We start from the raw sequence: 20,808 nt of genomic DNA, 5'->3' as shown, positions 1-20,808 counted from the left end.
AGGATTAGCCTAGTGAGCCGCAGCACCAGCCAATTTTTTTTTTCAATTACTAGTTTTCTTGAAGATCATGAGTATGTTCCAGTTTTTCCTTTATTGAAAGAATTTGAGACTTTCTAGAAATGTTAATGCTGGCTTCTAAGCTTCTTTTCCAAATGTCATACTGTATCTATATTCCACATACTTCCTATTATTTTGTTCAATGTTTTTATTAATAAATACAGAAACAGTAACTCCATGAGGTAAATCTTCCATAATCTAATGGCACTAAATATATAAGTAACTTATATATGAGTACTATCTTATAATAACTGTGTAAGTATTCCACAATTTCTATCTTTTTAATGGTAATCCTAGAAAGGCTGAAGATATTTTTGTATAGTGTTGACTAGATGTTACTAATCTGTCTTTTATTTTTGATAAAGCTTTTGACAGTTTGTGCATTTTTACTTAATGCCAGGTACTGATGGAGTTCCCCAAAATTCAATCTGAATATCCACAAAAATATACAATAGATACAAAACAGAAAAATGAAGAAAAGGAAATCCAACCAAATATTTGTTTTGATGGCAGCACACAGTGTTCTGGAAAAGATACTGTTCTTTTTAAGCTTGAAACTGCAGAAGAAATTGAAAGGAAACATCAACAGGACAATGATATCTCTGTGCAAATGCTGAAAGATTTTCTTGACGATGACATTGACATGAACCAATATTTTTTGCCACCAAAGTCATTGCTGCGATATGCTCTTTTATTAGATATTGTTAGGCCCACTTGTAGAAGGTCCACTTGCTTTACCAAAGGGTAGGTCTATAAGAGACTTTGCTCATGTTATATCCAGAATAACCAGGTGTTTTGTTTGGTTTTGTTTTGTTTAATAGCTGTTGTTTATTTTAATACTTAAAATAAGGAGCATTTTATAAAATGTTTCTGCTAGGTTGATTTGTGTGTGTGTGTGTGTGTCCCTCGTTGCCTGCTTTGTGTTTCAGTAGAACATGAGTGAAAATTCCTTCTGGCAGAACATTATGTGCATCATGCACAAAAGTGTTCCTAAGACAAGGCTCTTTGATATTCATAGGAGCTTAAATACCCATGATGGAAATGTTTTCTGTAGCTTGTCACCTGATAATTTTTTACTGCTTTCTTTCCATGGCATATCAAACCTCAAAGAATTAAGTCCACTCTCATGATCAATGTGTAAGAAGAAACTAATTTTAATATAAAGAAATAATAGTTGAATCATCTGGGGCATGTTAGGGTAATTTTTTAAAAGATTTATTTATTTATTTGAAAGTTGGAGTTACATAGAGAATGAGAGGCAGAGAGCGAGGTCTTCCATCAGCTGGTTCACTCCCCCAACAGCTGCAACTGCCAGAGCTGCGTCGATCCAAAGCCAGGAGCCAGGAGCTTTTTCCAGGTCTCCCACATGGGTGCAGGGGCCTAAGGACTTGGGCCATCTTCTGCTGCTGTCCCAGGACATGGCAAAGAGCTAGATTGCAAGTGGAGCAGCCGGGACTTGAACCGGCGCCCATATGGGATGGCGGCTTTACCCGCTACACTACAGTGCCGGCCCCAGGGTAATTTTTAAACTTAAATTTTATTCTGTTTTTAAATAAGTAATATATTCCCATGATCCAAAATTTGAAAGATACTAAGATTGTAAGACTCACTTCTACTTCTGTCTCTTGGTCACCCAGTGTTCTTCTCTATTTGCAACTCTGTGATATCAATTTTCTATATAATCTTTCAGATATACTGTTCTTGAGGGTGTGTTTAAATGCATATTCTTATTCCCACTTTGAGTAAATGGTAGCATACTGATACTGAATACAATATTATGTGCTCTTTGGTCACTGCACAATATAAATTAGATGTTTAATAGTGCATAAAGGTCTTTTTTTTAAACTTTTTTTATTTGAGAGGTAGAGTTACAGAAGGAAGGAGAGACAGAGAGAAAGGTCTTCCATCCACTGGTTCACTCCCCAAATGGCCACAATTGGTCAGAGCTGAGCTGATTCAAAGCCAGTATCTAGGAGCTTCTTCTGGGTCTCCCATATGGGTGCAGGGACCCAAACAGTTGGGCCATCTTCTATTGCTTTCCCAGGCTGTAGCAGAGAGCTGGATCAGAAGAAGAGCAGCTGGGACACGAACCAGCGCCTGTATGGGATGTTGGCACCACAGGCGGAGTCTTAGCTTACTACACCACAGCGTCAACCCTTTTCTTTCTTTTTTTTTTTTAAATATTTATTTATTTATTTGAAAGGCAGAGTTACAGAGAAGGAGAGGAAGAGGAGAGAGAAGTCTGCTATCCGCTGGTTCACTCCCTAAGTGGCTGCAATGGCCAAGCCAAAGCCAGGAACTGGGAGCTTCCTTCTGATATCCTATGTGGGTGCAGGGACCCAAGCACTTGGGCCATCTTCTGCTGCTTTCCCAGATACATTTGCAGAGAGCTGTATTGGCAGTGGAGCAGCCAGCTCTCAAACCTGCACCTATATGGTATGTTGGAGCTGCAGGTGGCGATTTAACCCACTACACCACAGTGGCGACCCCTGAAGGCCTTTTCTGTTCTCATGATGCATATATCGTAATTCATTTTATTGGTTATCTCTTGATGTAAATTTTGGGGATTCCTCTGAGTAGTTTCTCAAATTCTTAGTATGTTTTTCATCAACTTGTTTAAACCTGTAAATCAGACGACTCTTAGGTCTTTTCAGGAAAGTGTTACTAAAGGTCCCTATCTCTGCTCTGTGAATGTTGTTCAACCTCATTTGATAGGTAGGTCTATGGTATCATAATTCAAGCCTTCTCTTTTTACCTAAGAGCAAGCTATCTCAGACAATATACTGTGCCCTGATATAGTCATACTAGGACTTTTGATTTTGTCATACTCTGCCCTGTACTTCCAAGGAAAAGAATTTATTGCTCTCTGCTGCCTTAAAAGACTGCACTCAGCTCTTGTCTGTTGCCATGTCCAATAGGTTCTATTTAGGACTCATAAAACAAGACTTATCAAATTTGTAATAAAAAACAACCTTGAAATTCTTCTGTAATCATAAAGATGATATAGAGACGCTGTACTGTAAAAGTCTACTGTGGATAATATATACACATGTTTATATATGTGTGATATACATGAGAAAACAATTTGTTTCCCTGGTGTGACCTTTTTTCTCTACTTTATATTTTAAATTTTCTTCTTGGAGGAAAAAATAATGTTAATATATTGAACAGCTTGGCAATGGTATTAGAAATATTACTAGCACTTTGCATTTCTGAGGTCTTCTTTGCAATTTATTTTTAATCTTACGGTCTTATTATTATATGAACAATGTAAGTGAAAATGTGCTGTGTTACATGAGAGGCTGCCCTAGGCTCAATAAACTGTTCATCATGATGCTAGAGAACAGGGTTTTGGATTCCTGAGAAGAAATGATGGTTCAGGCATTATCACAACTTATTGTCATGTACGTGACATTTGGTTTACTGTGGCAGAAATGCTGATACGGAGCAGCATTTGAATATAAAGTATATTTTCTACTGGAAACACTGCCATGTTTGGTTCCTGAAAATTTCAGATAGATTTATCTTATATCTTTTAATTAGTAATTTTTCAGTTACAAAGCATGTTTGTGTGATATAATTTAAGATACTTCAAAAGCATGTAGCTGTGTAAATTTGCTTCATTCAAGAAATATTTAAGAAATTTCACATTAACAAATACATTAGGTGTTGCTTAATATCTATGTTAATTTTTCAGCTATGGAAGCTATATCGAAGGGACAGGATCGGTGTTACAGACCACAGAAGATGTGCAGGTATGACCTGTATTATGAAATGAAAATATTTGAAAACTTATAAAGAATACTACATTTAATTTAAGTGTTAAAATAGCCTTACAAGTTCAACTGGGGATGAATATATACATATATTATTCACTCATTGATACTCATATGTATTCATATAAAGTGTTTATTGTCAAATAAGTCTTAGTTTTCTTGTTGCTGTATATAAGCTTATGCACAAGGGATGTTTTGTGTTTTGTTTTCCCATTTTCCTACATTGTGTATTTCTTTGTATTTCATAAATAGTCATTGAAATTTGCTCTACAGTAAATATTCTACAAAATTTTGCACAAACATCTTAATATTGCAGATTTCCTTTGTAGCACATACTATAAAGCTTTCCTTTAAGGAAAAAATGCAGCTTATTAATACTTTAGTTGTAAACTCTTTGTGATGTCATGGTTGAATACTAATCTGATACAAAGCAAGTTACTTTTTTTTTTTTTTTTTTTTTTGACAGGCAGAGTGGATAGTGAGAGAGAGAGAGAGACAGAGAGAAAGGTCTTCCTTTTTGCCATTGGTTCACCCCCCAATGGCCGCTGCGGCCGGCGCATCTCGCTGATCCGAAGCCAGGAGCCAGGTGCTTCTCCTGGTCTCCCATGCGGGTGCAGGGCCCAGTGACTTGGACCATCCTCCACTGCACTCCCAGGCCATAGCGGAGAGCTGGCCTGGAAGAAGGGCAACCAGGACAGAATCCGGCACCCCAACCAGGACTAGAACCCGGTGTGCCGGCGCCGCAAGGTGGAGGATTAGCCTGTTAAGCCACGGCACCAGCCACATTTTTTTTAATACTTTAAACTTGAGATCACATTATCTTTTTTTATAGTGGTTCATCATCTTAACTGTTAATGCAGTTGGCCTATGATAAAAATCCTATAATTGGCAAAAAAAATTTGAATTTGAGAAATCACTTAATATGTTTTTTTTAAGATTTATTTATTTATTCGAAAGGCAGAGTTACAGAGGAAGAAGCAGAGAGCGAGGGCGAGGGCGAGGGCGAGAGAGAGAGAGAGAAAGAGAGAGAGAGGTCTTCCATCCACTGGTTCACTCCACAAATGGCCACAACAGCTGGAGCTAGGCTGATCCGAAACCAAGAGCACTGCAGGCTGTGCCTTTACTCACTGCTGGCTTAATATGTTTTGTCATTTTAAGAAAGTATCTTGGGGCTGACGCCATGGCTCACTTGGTTAATCCTCCACCTGGGGCACCGGCATCCCATATGGGCGCCAGGTTCTAGTCCTGGTTGCTCCTCTTCCAGTCCAGCTCTCTGCTGTGGCCCGGGAGTGCAGTGGAGGATGGCCCAAGTGCTTGGGCCTCTGCACCCGCATGGGAGACCAGGAAGAAACACCTGGCTCCTGGCTTTGGATCGGCACAGTGCCAGCTATGGCGGCCATTTGGGGGGTGAACCAACAGAAGGAAGACCTTTCTCTCTCTCTCTCTTACTGTCTATAACTGTCAAATAAAAAAAAAAAAGAGGAAATATCTTGATTTTGTGAACTTGATTATAAACAACAAATATTTGTTTGATCTTTTTGTTAGTATTGCGAACTTTATTGGTTGGCTAAGTTTCCTTTGTATGTTTCTCTATGTTTCTTTTATGCTTTAAGTCATTTGTAGATATTCTTATGATTTAATTTCAAGGGATCAAAAATAACATAAACACTGAAAAGTATCCTGATCTGTTCAACATAAACCTTTTGTTCTTTTTTGTAGTTTGTGTTGCTGTTCTTGAGCCAATGATTTTAGTTAATTGCACAGAGACATTTTGCCTTGGGCATTTTTGACCCCAGCAGACTATGCATTCATTGATTTTTAAATTGTGTCACAGAAAGGAAATCTTACCTTAACAAATCTGGTTGTACATTACTTTTTTTTTTTTAGTTATCTTGGATATTTTCTTACAGATTGAGAATATCTACAGATCTCTTCCCAATTTGCCACAAGAAGAAAAGATAAAGACACTGTCAATGCTTAAACTGCGGTATTTCACTCCTAGAGAAATAGCAAATCTCCTTGGATTTCCTCCAGAGTTCGGTGGGTAGGATCACGCAGATCTCAGCTTTCATTTAGTAATGCTCCCCAGATCCTTCAGACCTCCCGAGTTTATTTTATGAATACACTGTTGCCTGTACAAGTGAGTTCAAGAACTTTCCTTCCTTCATTTTTTTCTTTCCTCTTTTTTTTTAAAAAATGTTTTTATTTGTTTGAGAGGTAGTGTTACAAATACAGAGAGGAAGAGACAGAGAGAGGGGTCTTTCATCCACTGATTCATTCCCCAAGTGGCTACAATGGCTGGAGCTGGGCTGATCTGAAGTCAGGAGTGAGGAGTTTCTTTTGGATCTCTCACACAGGTGCAGGGGCCCAAGCACTTGGACCATCTTCTGCTTTCTTAGGCCATTAGCAGAGAAATAGATCAGAAAAGAAGCAGCCAGGATGAGAACTGAAGCCCCTATGGGATGCTGGTGTTGTAGGGAAGCTTAGTTTACTATGCCACAGCGCCGGCCCCTTTCTTTCTTTCTTGATCATTTTCTCTCCTCCTTCCTTTTCCCTCATAACACCTCAACTTATTCCCTGTGACGCAATTCTCCCTTACCCTTAACTCCACTAGTGGGCCAAAGAGTTTTTCAGGGGCAGGAGGGGGAAATCAGGAGTTTCTCTGTCTTCCACAGCGGTTGTTAGTAGTACCTCTTTTTCCATTTATGTTCTTGCTTCCAGAAGTCTGATCCTAGTAACCCAATGCTAGGTATCTTGTGAATGAATGCCTATGCTGTGTGTGTGTATGTGCATGTGTAAATTAAAAGACTGTTAAGAAATTTTGGGGGGATAAAAGATGCATTTGTACTTATATTCCTACACAAAAATGCGTTCTTATCAGTTGTGTGCCCTTGTCCTTTCCTGCAGGGTTAAGTGGAGAAAAGAGCAGGTGGAGAGGTAATCTAGGAAGGACTTTTCCAAAGGAAAGAAAGGGAGGCTCAGCAGCACCTTTGCCAGAGTTGGCTGAAGATTAGAGATCCACAGCAGGGAATCTCAAAAACAAAAGTGAAGATAGAGTTGTAGAGTGGAAGGACAAAGTCCTGACTCTGTTGGCAATCCAGGAAATCCAAGGATTATTGCTCTTAAAAGGTTGGGTTCTCTCTTTTCCTGGTTGGAGCAGCCCAGCTCCTCTTTCTGATCCCACTCCTAAGGGGCCCTGTCAACTGTAAGAAGACTGTGGCTTTCTTAGGCCTGGGAGTGGCTCTGTTCTTAGTACGTGGCTGATGGGCATGGGGAAAGATGGACCTCGCAGGTAATATGTTTCCAGACTACAGAAGGAGGAAGTCTAATTTTGAGAACTCTGATTGGGGCTTTGCACAAAAGCCAAATTTTGTTGAATCTAATGCCATTATAATATTAAATATCTTTTTGAAAGGCAGAATGACAGAGACACAGACAGACAGACAAGATTATCCATCTAGTGGTTCACTCCCCAAATGCCTGCAAAGCCAGAGTTGGGTCAAATTGAAGCTAGGAACCAGAAACTCTATCCAGGTGTCCCATGTGGGTGGCAGGGGCCAAAGCACTTGGGCCACCTTCATTTCTTCCCAGGCGCATTAGCAGAAAGGTAGATGGAAAGTTAGAATTGGGACTTTATCCCAAGCACTGTGCTATGTGTTGTGGGTGTTCCAGGTGACAGCTGAACCAACTCACTATGCTACCACTGCAGCCCCGTGTTGTAATATTAATATAATAGTATTCCTGAAGTAAATGATGGGTCAAATAGATCACATTTCAAATGATAAATAATAGATTTACAGTTGAGTCTTGGAATGTATTACTTTTGTATCTTAGGAACAAAATTTCAATATAATTTGACTACCCTCTGGGTTATTTAATTTTTCAGGTGTTGTCACAGAAATCAAGATTATTTTCTGCTCTCTGTCTTTTTTTTATTTAAAAGCATTTTTTTACTGATATTCAGTTCCAAATATTCTAGGGAGTATTATTTAAGAAAAATATAGATTTTCTTTGTCTTACTTTATGTCACAAAATGAGAACACCATAAAAATAATAAAGAACTAAGAATTGAACTCAACAGTTGTAATTCCCCCTCTGCTTTCTTAGTTACTATTTTTAAATGAGTAATCAGACATTCTTTACATGCACCTAAGGAGAGAAAAAAGATTGACTATCTAATAAAAACTATTTCTACATTTTTATCCCAGTCCTCCCCACCACCCCCAACAAGAAGTAGCAGGTACTTTGTAATACTTAAAATTGTTAAGGAGCCTGGAACCTGGGACTGACTGAATTTGAATCTTAGCTCCACCTTACCAACTCTATGTTAGTGTACTTACGTGTGAAATGGGATAATTATAGCAATTTCTTCATAAGGTTGTTGTGACAATTTAGTGAGTGAATATACATAAGGTGCTTACATAATATTGGAATCATAGTATAAAATTTAATGGTAGCTTTTATTCTTTAAATGATAAAGATTGATTTGCTTTTCTTACCTTTATAAGTATATTTTCTCATCATTATAAAATTTTAGATGAGTAAAAAAGAATTATTTATTTATTTATTTATTTGAAAGGCAGTTTCAGAAAGACAGAAGGAGAGACAGAGAGAAAGGTCTCCCATCTGATGGTTCATTCCCCAAATGGCCACAACTGCTGGAGCTGCGCTGATCCAAAGCCAGGAACCAGGAGCTTCTTCTGGGTCTTGCACATGGGGGCAAGGGGCCCAAGGACTTGGGACATCCTCTGCTGCTTTCCTGGGTGCATTAACAGAGAGTTGGATCAAAAGTGGAGCAACCAGGACTAGAACCAGTGCCCATAGGGGATACTGGCCCCCGGCAAAGGCTTTACCCAGTATGCTACAGTGTCGGCCTCAAAATAGAATCTTTCAAAGCTCTCTGAATGTGTTAGTATAGTATATTCAAAAAAGGCTTTGAGTGCTGAGTTGTCTTTTAAGATATGTGGTCTGTTTGTGTAGTCCAGCTCCCCTGGGTGTTTCTGCTGAGCAGGACTGTGACATGAGTGTCCTTCACAAGTGTTTCTGACATGACTGACTCTGGGTCCACAGTGGCCATTGTTTGAGCTGCTTATCTGCTGGCAGTGATGGATTTGCATTGAACTTCCTGTGCATTCTGGCCTGCTTCTCTTGGTGACTGGTAGCTGCATTTTTGAAGGAAGTAGGCTTTGAAAGAGACACTAACCGATACTTACTGGATCAAACCGCTTTCATGACCTTGTTAATTCTACACTGAGTTGTTTTTGAAGATTACTGTTATTTTTAGTGTCTCCAAGTTTTTAAAAAGTTACTTTTTAATTAAAAAATTTCATGATTTTTTCCAAAAATCAGTTTAGACTTTATTATCTCTCTCTAAAATATGCACAGATACACACATGCACACATAATTTTTATAAATCTGACTTGTTCGTTTTACACCTTTCTTCCCCTCTATATAGTATTTTAAAATTTTATGTTTCAAGTTGTTTTTTTTTTTTTTTTAAACAGGCAGAGTGGACTGTGAGAGAGAGAGACAGAGAGAAAGGTCTTCCTTTTCCATTGGTTCACCCTTCAACAGAGGATTAGCCTAGTGAGCTGCGGCTCCGGCCCTATGTTTCGAGTTTTTTGATTGGGGCCAACATTGTGGCGCATGGATTGAACTGCTGCCTGTGAGGTCGGGCGTCCTGTGTCAGAGTACAAGTTCCAGTTCCAGCTGCTCCACTTGTTATGCAAGTGCATCTCCCTGCCAGTATGCCTGGGAAAGCAGCAGAAGATGGCCTGAGTATTCAGGTCCCTGCCACTTACGTGGAAGATCTGGATGGAGTTCCAGGTGCTAGCTTCAGCCTGGCCAAGTTCCAGGTGTTGTGGCCATTTGAGGAGTGAGCCAGTGGATGGAAGATGGATCTTTCCTCTCTCTCTTTCTCTATAACTCTGCCTTTCAAATAAATAAGTCTATAAAATAAATAAAATAAATATTTTTGATTAATTTGAAGTAATTGTATACCTCTAAGGGGTGCTTTGCATTATTTCAACACATGCATATAGCATAAACTGATCAAGTCAGGCAACAAGCATCTCCACTGGTCCACCCTCTCTCTGTGTTTGGAGCCTACCAGCTCCTCTCCTCTAAGTCTATATGGAGTATAATACTGGATTATGAGCTGCAGTCACCCACTGTGCTGTGAAAAACTGGAGCTGACCCTTCATATCTGGCTGTTTTGTTGCCCTTTATCAATCCTCCCTCTACCTTTCCTCCCAGTTTCTAGTAATCACTATTCTAAATAAAAAGACCATCCTGGGATATTCTAAAAACCTGCTTATGGGGAGATCTCATTTTGGTAAAGTATGTAGCAAATAGAGTTTTAACCTGAGAAAATCAGTTACTGGGAGTAGGGTATTCAAAACAACTGCAAGAAACTTTTTCCCAGAATATACAAAGAACTCATACAACTCAACAATAAAAGAAAAAAGTTTAAAAGTTTAAAAAGAATCAAAGTTTAAAATGTGCAAAAACATTTTAAATAACATTTTTCCAAAGGATATAAACAAATGGCCAGAATGAAAATGAAAAAAGATGTTCATCATCATGTAACATCCTTTCATAATGAAAACCTTAAGCAAATTGGTTATAGAAGGAACATTCCTCAAGACAATCAAGGTGATCTATTACAAACCCAAAGCAAGCATCTTATTGAATGGAGAAAAGTTGGAAACTTTCCCACTAAGATCCATAAGCAGACAACGATGCCCACTGTGGCCATTACTATTCAGTATAGTCCTGGAATTTTTAGTCAGAGTCATTAAGCAAGAAAAGGAATTCAAAGGGATACAAATTGAGAAGGAGGAAGTCAAACTATCCGTATTTGCAGATGACATGATTCTATAAAAAGGGGATCGGAAACACTCCTCTAAGAGACAACTGGAACTCATAGAAGAGTTTATTAAAGTGGCAGGATATAAAATTAACACACAAAAATCAATAGTTGTTGTATACACTAAGACAATACCATGGCTGAGAAAGAACTTCTAAGATCAATCCCATTCACAGTAGCTACAAAAATAATCAAATACCTTGGAATAAATTTAACCAAGGATGTCGAAGATCTCTACAGTGGAATTACAAAATGTTAAAAGAAATAGAAGACACACACACACACACACAAAAAGGAAAAATTTTCCATGTTCATGGGTTGGAAGAATCAGTGTCATCAAAATGTCCATACTACTACAAGCAATTTAAAGATTCAGCATAATCCCAATGAAAATACCAAGGACATTCTTCTCAGATCTAGAAAAAAATGATGCTAAAATTCATATGGAAACACAAGAGACCCTCCCCCCATAGCTAAAATAATCTTAAAGAACAATAACAAAACCAGAGGCACACAACACCAGATTTCAATAACTATAGGGCAGTTATAATCAAAACAGTCTGCTACTGGTAAGAAAAACAAATATCTAGCTCAGTGGAACAGAATAGATATTCCAGGAATCAATCCACACATCTACAACCAACTTATCTTGGACAAATGAGCTAAAAATCAACCCCTGGTGCAAGAACAGTCTCTTCAACAAATGGTACTGGGAAAAGTGGATTTCCATGTGCAGAAGTATGATGCATGACCCCTGCCTTACACTTACACAAAAATCCATTTAAAATGGATCAAAGACCTGCCTGAATCTTCAACCCAATACCATAAATTACTAGAGAACATTTGGGAAACCCTGCAATACATTGGCATAAGACAAAGACTTACTGGAAAAGACCCCAGAGGCACAGGCAAGCAAAGCAAAAATCGACAAATGGGATTACATCAAGCTGAGAAGCTTCTGTACTACAAAAAATGTACTCAGCAAAGTGAAGAGAAGACTGACAGAATGGCAAAAATTATTTGTAGACTATGCAACTGGTAAAGGATTAATATCCAGAATCTATAAAGAACTCAAGAAACTCAACAACAACAAAACAAACAATCCAAATAAGAAATGAGCAAAGGACTTGAACAGGCATTTTTCATGAGAGGAAACTCAAATGGCTAACAAATACTTGATAAAATGTTCAAAATCACTAGCCATCAGGGAAATGCAAATCAAAACCACAATGAGGTTTCACCTCATCCCAGTTAGAATGATTTTCATATACAAATCAACAAAAATCCTGGTGAGGATGTAGGGAAAAAGGTACTCTAATCTACTTTTGATAGGACTATAAACTGGTGTAGCCACTGTGGAAGACAGTATGGAAATACCTCAGAAATCTTAATAAACACCTACTATATGACCCAGACATCCCATACCTGGGAATTTACCCAAATGAAAAGAAATCAGCATATTGAAGAGTGATATGTACCTCCATGTTTATTGAAGCTCACTTCACAATAGCTAAGATATGAAATCAACCCAGAGATGCATCAACTGAAGACTAGATAAAGAAATCCTGATATATGTATACTATTGAATGCTACACAGTGCTTAAAAAAAGTGAAATCCTGTCTTTTGCAATGAAATGGATAACACTATACTTAATGAAATAAGCCAGTCCCAAAAAAGACGAATACTATATGTTATTCTTTTTTTTTATTTTTTTATTTTATTTTATTTTTTTATTTTTGACAGGCAGAGTGGACAGTGAGAGAGAGAGAGAGAGACAGAGAGAAAGGTCTTCCTTTTGCCGTTGGTTCACCCTCCAATGGCCGCCGCGGTAGGTGCGCTGCGGCCGGCGCACCACGCTGATCCGATGGCAGGAGCCAGGTGCTTCTCCTGGTCTCCCATGGGGTGCATGGCCCAAGCACTTGGGCCATCCTCCACTGCACTCCCGGGCCACAGCAGAGAGCTGGCCTAGAAGAGGGGCAACCGGGACAGGATCGGTGCCCCAACTGGGACTAGAACCCGGTGTGCCAGTGCCGCAAGGCGGAGGATTAGCCTAGTGAGCCGCGGCGCCGGCACTATATGTTATTCTTAATCTGTGCTAACTGATAGAGTACCTAAAAGGTATTCTATAGAAGTAAATTTGACACTTTGAGATGCAATGATTTTTTTTTTAACTAAGTGAGATTTTGTTGAAACTTGACTAACCATCTTCCTTCATAACCATTAGATCATCTTACAAAGCAGAAGGCATTGCATTTGTGAGTCTAAATATCTGGGACTCTTCAAGTGGAAGTTTTTCTGTTTACAAAGTTTATAAATTTGAAACTAAGGGCTTCTAAACATTATAAAACATCAAAATATTATATCGTTTTCAACAACAAAATTTCCAACCAGTGGTAACATTTCCAGTCTCTTTCCAAAAAACTTCTTTCTGTGGCGTGATTTCTTTCTAAAAGTAATGACTTTTGGATCCACCTTATTCTCAAGAATTCTAAGTGTTTTGTGTGGTTCTTCTTTTTTTTTAAAGCTTTTATTTAATGAATGCAAATTTCATAGGTACAATTTTAGGAATATAGTGGTTCTTCCCCACGTTCCCACCTTCCCATCCCCACTCAGTCCCACCTCCTAGTCTCTCTGCTATCCCGTTCTTTATTAAGATTGATTTTAATTAACTTTATATACAGAAGACCAACTCTATACTAAGTAAAGATTCCAACAGTTTGTATCCCCACTCACACATACACACACAACTTATAAAGTTCTGTTTGAGAACAAGTTTTGCAGTTAATTCTCATAGTACAACTCATTAAAGACAGAGGTCCTACATAGAGAGTAAGTGCACAGTGTTGTTATTTTTTATTTGACAGGTAGAGTTATAGATAGAGACAGAGAGAAAGGTCTTTCTTCCATTGGTTCACTCCCTTAATGGCTGCTATGGTCGGCGCTGCGCAGGTCTGAAGCCAGGAGCCAGGTGCTTCTCCCTGGTCTCCCATGCGGGTGCAGTGGCCCAAGCACATGGGACATCCTCGACTGCCCTCTCGGGCCACAGCAAAGAGCTGGACAGGAAGAGGAGCAACCAGGACTAGAACCCAGCGCCCACATGGGATGCTGGCACCACAGGTGGAGGATTAACCAAGTGAGCCGGCCCCTGTTGTTAATTTAACAATTAACACTCTTATTATATGAGATGCAATGATTTTAAATAGCCCTTGTCTTGACTATTGAAGAACAACGATGGCTTTCTTTCTTTTTTCTTCATACTATTTTTTAAACTGTTTGCTTAGTATAGGGTTAATCTTAGGAGTATAAAGTTAACTGAAAATAGATCTTTGTAAAAAATATGAATGCAAATAGGGGCTGGTGCCGTGGCTCACTTGGTTAATCCTGCACCTGCAGCGCCAGCACACTGGGTTCTAGTCCCGGTCGGGGCGCTGGATTCTGTCCCTGTTGCCCCTCTTCCAATCCAGCTCTCTGCTGTGGCCTGGGAGTGCAGTGGAGGATGGCCCAAGTCACTGGGCCCTGCACCCGCATGGGAGACCAGGAGAAGCACCTGGCTCCTGGCTTCGGATCAGCGCGATGCGCCGGCCGCAGCGGCCATTGGAGGCTAAATCAACAGAAAAGGAAGACCTTTCTCTCTGTCTCTCTCTCTCACTGTCCACTCTGCCTGTCAAAAAAAAAAAAAAAAAAGAATGCGAATAGGAGAGAGAGAAGGAAGAGAGGTGGGAGTGCAGGCAGGGGTGAGAATAGTGTGAGAAGAATCACTGTGTTCCTAAATTTGTATATATGAAATGTGTGAAGTTTGTATACCTTAAAGTTTCTAGGTTAAAAAAAATAAATTAACACTTCATAGCTATTAACATGGCTAAAATTTAAAAGACAGTAACAGTGTTGGTGAAGATGTGGAGAAACTGGAACTCTCATACAGTGCTGATAAGAGTATAAATGGTGGCAACTTATTTGGAAAATAGCCTGAATGGCTGGTGCCGTGGCTCACTTGGCTAATCCTCCCCCTGTGGCGCCAACACCCAGGGTTCTAGTCCTGGTTGGAGCTCCGGGTACTGGTCCTGGTTGCTCCTCTTCCAGTCCAGCTCTCTGCTGTGGCCCGGGAAGGCAGTAGAGGATGGCCCAAGTGCTGGGGTCCCTGCACCCGCATGGGAAACCAGGAGGAAGCACCCGGCTCCTGGCTTCAGATCGGCGTGGCGCTGGCCTTGGCAACCATTGGGGGAGTGAACCAGCAGAGGGAGGACCTTTCTGTCTGTCTCTCACTGTCTCAACTCTGCCTGTCAAAAAAAAAAAATAGCCTGACTTTTCCTCAAAAATTACATATAGAGTTACTGTAGGGCTCAGCAGTTTCACTCATGGGTATATACCACAAAGAATTGAAAATATGTGCACCAAAATTTATACATGAATATTCATAAAAACATTTATAATAGCCAAAGTAGAAACAACCCAGATGTCTATCAAAGGATGAGTAGATATATGTTTTATATGTACAGTAAATTTTTATACAGCCATAAAAGGGAAGAATTATTGCTACATGCTACAACATGAATGAGCTTTGAAAACATTATGCTAAGTCATAGTAGCCAGAGCCAAAAATAATATACTACATGATTCCTTTCATATGAATTACTCAGAATTGACCAATTCATAGATACAGAAAGTGGATTAATGGTTGAGGAGTACAGAGGGGGAATGGGGAGTAACTACTAGATGGGTACCAAATTTCATTTGGAAGTGATGAAAATGTTCCAGATTTAGATAGTAGGGATGTTTGAAAAACTATGTGTATATTAAAACCACTGAATTGTATACTTTAAAAGGGTGAATTTTGTAGTATGTAAATTATATCTTCATAAAAGTGATATTAAAGAAACAAATGTGAAATAATGGTTCCCACTAGTTTCCCTAAAGGTCATTAATATATAGATTTCTATGAGTTCTGTGTATATTATCTATGTATGCATGTGTGCACCATTATATAATGTAATGTGATATGGCAACATCTTTTTGTGTTTAGGCAATGTAATGTTAAATAATATTTTGGGGTTTAGGTTCTCATGGAGATCTTACTGATTTATAATCATGTACTGCTCAACAAGAGATATTGAAAAATTCATTGATAGTTTTGTCATTCTGTGATCATCATAGAGTATACTTGCACAAACTAAGATAGGTATGGTGTCACTGGGCAATGAAATGTTACGGCACTACTCTCTGTATACAGTCTGTCCATAACCAGAACTTTGTTGTGTGGTATACGGTTATATTTTTGAAATGACTACTGTGCCATTTTTAAAGGATGTATCCTTTCATCTCTGGAAGTCACTATTACAAATGATTTTATTATACATTTTTATCTCTCCTTTCTAGGGTTTCCTGAGAAGATAACATTGAAGCAGCGTTATCGTCTACTTGGAAATAGTCTCAATGTGCATGTAGTATCTAAACTAATCAAAATGCTGTGTGAATGATTTTGAAATAATTCTGAAACATAGTCATGGTATCCATGCAGGTAGAGATAATGATTCTAAAATTCTGCTTTAAAATAATTCTGATGAAGTTCAACTTAATTATTTTAAGTTTTCTTTAATATGAAATTTTGAATATCACAAAAATATGCTTGTTTTCTTGAATTTATATTATTGTATTTTTTGAAGTGCAAATTACTGTTATGCTTTATGGAAAGTATATTTTCATATGAAACTATTAGATACATGTGTGAAATCTATCTTTAGAATAAGTGTCATAACAGGCATAATGTAGTGAAACTGATAAATTGTTTTAGATATTCATAATGAAGTTTTTGTGAATCTTATAATTGTATTTTTGCTAATTACTCCTCATTCTAAAATGATGAATCTAATTGTAGCCTGTTTCAAAAATAGAATGTATTACTTAATTTCAGTCCTTTAGATGTTCCTTTTTTACATCTAAACAAACATATAATTTTTAAAGCAAGTTCTTATAATTCAGTTTATACAATAATCTGAAGAATATGTCAGAAAAACAACTTTAAATTCTTGATTACTTCTTCATCAGGAGACAATAGAAAATGTAGGTGCACATTATCTAATTATGTTTTCTTCAACCTCTACCTGAAGGGTAAGTTGTCCCCTCTTCATTTATACATACTTGTCTGTAGTTTGCTATTATCAGAACTTGTTTTATCTTCCTTCTCAGCTTCTGAGTTGAATTTACTCTCATACCATTAGCATTCTAAGTGAGGGAGTGGTCATTTGGAACAGCAATTAAAGGAGCCATGTAGGATACCCACATCCTGCTTTGGAGTGCCAACAAAAAAAATTAAAAATTGAGGGAAGAAAGTTACTCTTTTCTTTCATTCTATATGATGTTTTTTTCCCCTCTCAGATTTTTTTAAAATCATGATAACATACACTCTGATTTAGCTTTTTTTAAATAACTGTTAACTTTCTCTGTTTCTCCTTGTCAGTAGACTTTTGAAATTAGCCTTTCTAATCAGACTAAGTCTTGTAGTTTTGATTTCAGTAATAAAAGCAAGTGACAAAGAGAAGAGAAAATAAATAAGACTAGAAATTGTATCACAAAATTTAACTCATATTGTTATCCTTGAAAATTCATTTTTAATTGAGAAATAACCCTTGTGCATTGCTAGGGGAGAATATAAAATGGTACAGATGCCATGAAAAGCAGGGCAGTTTCTTCAAAACCTTAAAACAGAATTGTTATGTGACCCAGAAATTATTCTTTTGGATACATTCCCCCAAAACTGAATGGGTAACTTAGCAGATACTGTATACCAGTGTTCATAACAGTATTGTTCACAAAAACCAAAAGGTATAAGCACTCCAAATTTTCATCCCATCAGTGGATGAATTGATAAAATGTGGTACGTACATTGGAATTCACACTTAAAAAAGAGTGAAAATCTGACACATACTCTGATCTGATTGAGCCTTGGGATGGTATAAGTGAAAGAAGTCAGTCATAAAAGGATCAAAACTATATTTAAAATAGGTACCTAGGAGACTCAAGTTCATAGATACCCTAAGTAGAACAGTGGTTGCCAGGGGTTAAGGGTAGGGGAAATAGAGAGTTGGCGTTTAATGGGTACAGAATTTCTGTCTTGAATGATGAGAAAGTTCTGGGGATGCATGGTGTTGAGAATTGCACAGCAGTGTGAATACCTAATACCACCAAATGTATAATTAAAAATAGTTGGTAGTAAATTTTATATTATGTGTGTTTTATCTCAACTTAAAGATTCATGCTCTACTGCCAGTTTTTCAGAGCTCATAAATAAATATGGATATAGAAAAATTGTAGATCAACACATACGCATCAACTATTACTATCCACATTTTGCATATATGTTTAAAAACAAAACTTATTAGGTAAATCTCAAAGTTTGATATAAAATCTGAAATTATTTTGGCACACTTTCATGTAGATTCTGTTCACTTCTGAAAGATTAATAAAATAGTTTACTATAATTACATTGTATTACTATAATTACATTGACTATAATAATACTATGATTATAGTATCCTATGCCCAATTGAGAAATTTTATACAAAATAAGTTTTAAGTAACAGTACACCAAGTATAAGCACATGAAAGGTCTTGGGAGACATTTACTTACAAACTTGAAGACAACAGATGGCTTTATGAAATTTTTAAATTATTGTAGTATTTTTTCACATATGATTCTTGCCCTTAATTCATATTTGAAAATATATAGTAACAAGCATAAAATACCTTAATTAAGATAAATTTACCAGTGGCATTTAATTATCATATATATGCATACTTTGGGAAATGATCATTTTATTGAGTGTTTGCTATGTGTTATTGGTTTTGAATATGCATAAAATTTGCACTGAAAATTCTGTTTTCTGATGTTAAGACTTGTAAATTTCTTCTCCCTTTTCAGAGAACTATATGTAGTTAAATCTTTGCCACTCCTAATAGTAAATTGATTTTTTATTTTTACATTTTGGATCTCCCCTGTTCTGTTAAGTGGTTTGCCAGATAACTCTAGAGTATTTATTACCTTGCCTCCTATTTTAATATGTTTTTAGGACCCAAAACTAAAGAATAAAAAAAGGTCAAATGAATTAGTAAAAATAAAATGATATTGAAAAATGATTTTGAAGAGGTGATTAGTTATCATAGCAAGAAAAGTCAGAGCCTGATTATCCTTAATAGCAGGTTGCACAGGCAACTTACCTTGTGTTTTGGCTATGAAATTGGCACATGGGCACTGCCCTATGCATTGGAAGTTGGAAGAAGATCTACCACCACAATCCAACTTTTCTTCAACTTTTCTTCAACACCACTGCTTGAGTTGCTGGCATCCCATACTGGAATGCTGGTTCAAGTCTGTGCTGTGCACCCCACCACTCCCAGTTTTAGCTGAGAGGGAATTCCACAGTCACCCTCTGACTTTTATTTAAGCCTGGACAGCTGACTGGGATCTAAGCAACTGCTGGGCTTGCAGAAGGGAAGCCTCCTTGCTCCCTTCATCCCCTGCTCCCACAGAGTACCATACTGGGCAGCAAACAGTCTCACAGTACTCCTCTGTTCTGCCAGCATTATAGTCAGAATCAGGGCAGCGTGTGGATCAAAGGACAGATCTCCGGAATCCTGCAAATGTGGAAGCTTTGGGACATTAGCCCCAGAACTTTGCTCATGCATTCTCGGTGAGCAAGGGAGATTCACCTTAGCTTCTGGGGGCTAACACCAGAAGCAGCCCATGATACACTCCACTCCCAGCCTGTGGAATCTGGGTCATGATCCTACTACACCCTGTAACACCAAGACTGTAAAAATTCATTCTAAATTTCTTGGTGCTACTGGAATTTAACAGGTGTGCATAGGGAAGAACATACTTCCATTCTACCTCTCTGGAATCCTACCCTCCAGAGTAAAATCTGTATGGCTTGTAGTCACTCTGTGGGACTGGAAAAGGGTCCAGTACTCATCCCCAAGTCCTAGGACTAGGGCTGGTATTATAAGCCACAGCACAAGGTGGACTCTGTTAATAGGACCCAAGGAAACATCTCCATATCACACAGTCCCAGAGCTACAGGAATTGGTACAAGACCTGACATCACTCAGCCTTGCCAGTAAGAGAAAGGAGCAGCTACCCTGTCTTGCTCAGCACCAAGAACAAGGTCTGGGCTATCATATTCCCCAGGGAGACTGACACTGAACTCTCTGTGGAACAAAGATACACTCAAGAAAATCCTTATTCATCTCAAAGCCACACTTCTATCTCTACAAACAGCAGACATTGGTTAAGACAAAAGAAATCACTCAGAGACTATACTGCTGGGCTCACCTAGAACCAAAGCCAAAAAACAAGTCTTGCTCTGCATTCTAGGTAATCCATAAACTGTTTTACAATAAAGCTTACTCCATAAAGCAGGGATGAATACAGCAGATGGGCAGATATCAATGTAGGATCACAGGAGACATGAAGAAGCAAGGTAACATAATGCCTCCAAAAGAACACTATATTCCTCCAGAATTAGACCATGAACTGAAGGAAAATTATGAAATAAAATATAGAATTCAAAATAATGGTTGTAAAGAAACTCAATTATATGCGAGAATATAGACTAAAGAAATAAGGAAATCAGTGTGTGACATGTGAAAATGTTACTAAGGAGATAGAACTTATTAAGAACCAAACAGAAATTTTGGAGATGAAAATTTCAGTGAAATAAAAAATATAATTGAGACCTTTTAACAGCAGAGTAGACCAAGTGAAGGAAAGAATTTCTGACCTCGAAGACAATAATTTTGAAATAACCCAATGAGACAAAAAAAGAGAAAAGAAAATGAAGAAAATGTATGTGAAATATGTGATATCATTGAAAGATCAAATATTCATATTATGGATATTCTTTAAGTAGAAGAAAAGGAAAAAGGCACTGAAAACCTGCTGAATGACATTATAGTTGAAAATATGCCAGTCTTGAAAGAGACATAGACATACAAGTACAAGAAGCTCAAAGAACCCCCAAGCAGACTCAGGCAAGAAAGGTCTTCACCAAGGCATATTGTCTTAAAATTGTCAAAAGTTAAGGAGAGAATCCAAGACCATGAAAAAGTGTCA

The 20,808-nt window shown here is 38.0% G+C and overlaps 1 protein-coding gene across 3 annotated transcripts in view; it reads left to right on the top strand.

Moving 5' to 3' along the window:
• TRDMT1 (tRNA aspartic acid methyltransferase 1) overlaps nt 1-16,360 on the top strand; it is an 81,862-nt gene extending 65,502 nt beyond the window's left edge. The window contains exons 8-11 of one of the 3 annotated variants that reach the window (XM_062210517.1): nt 458-801; nt 3,755-3,812; nt 5,744-5,873; nt 16,077-16,360. In XM_062210517.1, coding sequence (XP_062066501.1) covers nt 458-801; nt 3,755-3,812; nt 5,744-5,873; nt 16,077-16,177 — 633 coding nt within the window. In that variant the 3' untranslated portion in view covers nt 16,178-16,360. The remainder of the gene's footprint in view (nt 1-457; nt 802-3,754; nt 3,813-5,743; nt 5,874-16,076) is intronic. The other 2 variants (XM_062210519.1, XM_062210518.1) reach the window with 2 other exon arrangements.
• Nucleotides 16,361-20,808: the final 4,448 nt, after the last annotated feature.

Source organism: Lepus europaeus, chromosome 14 (assembly GCF_033115175.1).
Source record: "Lepus europaeus isolate LE1 chromosome 14, mLepTim1.pri, whole genome shotgun sequence".
Lineage (NCBI taxonomy): Eukaryota > Metazoa > Chordata > Mammalia > Lagomorpha > Leporidae > Lepus > Lepus europaeus.
This window is presented reverse-complemented; position numbering and strand designations above follow the sequence as displayed.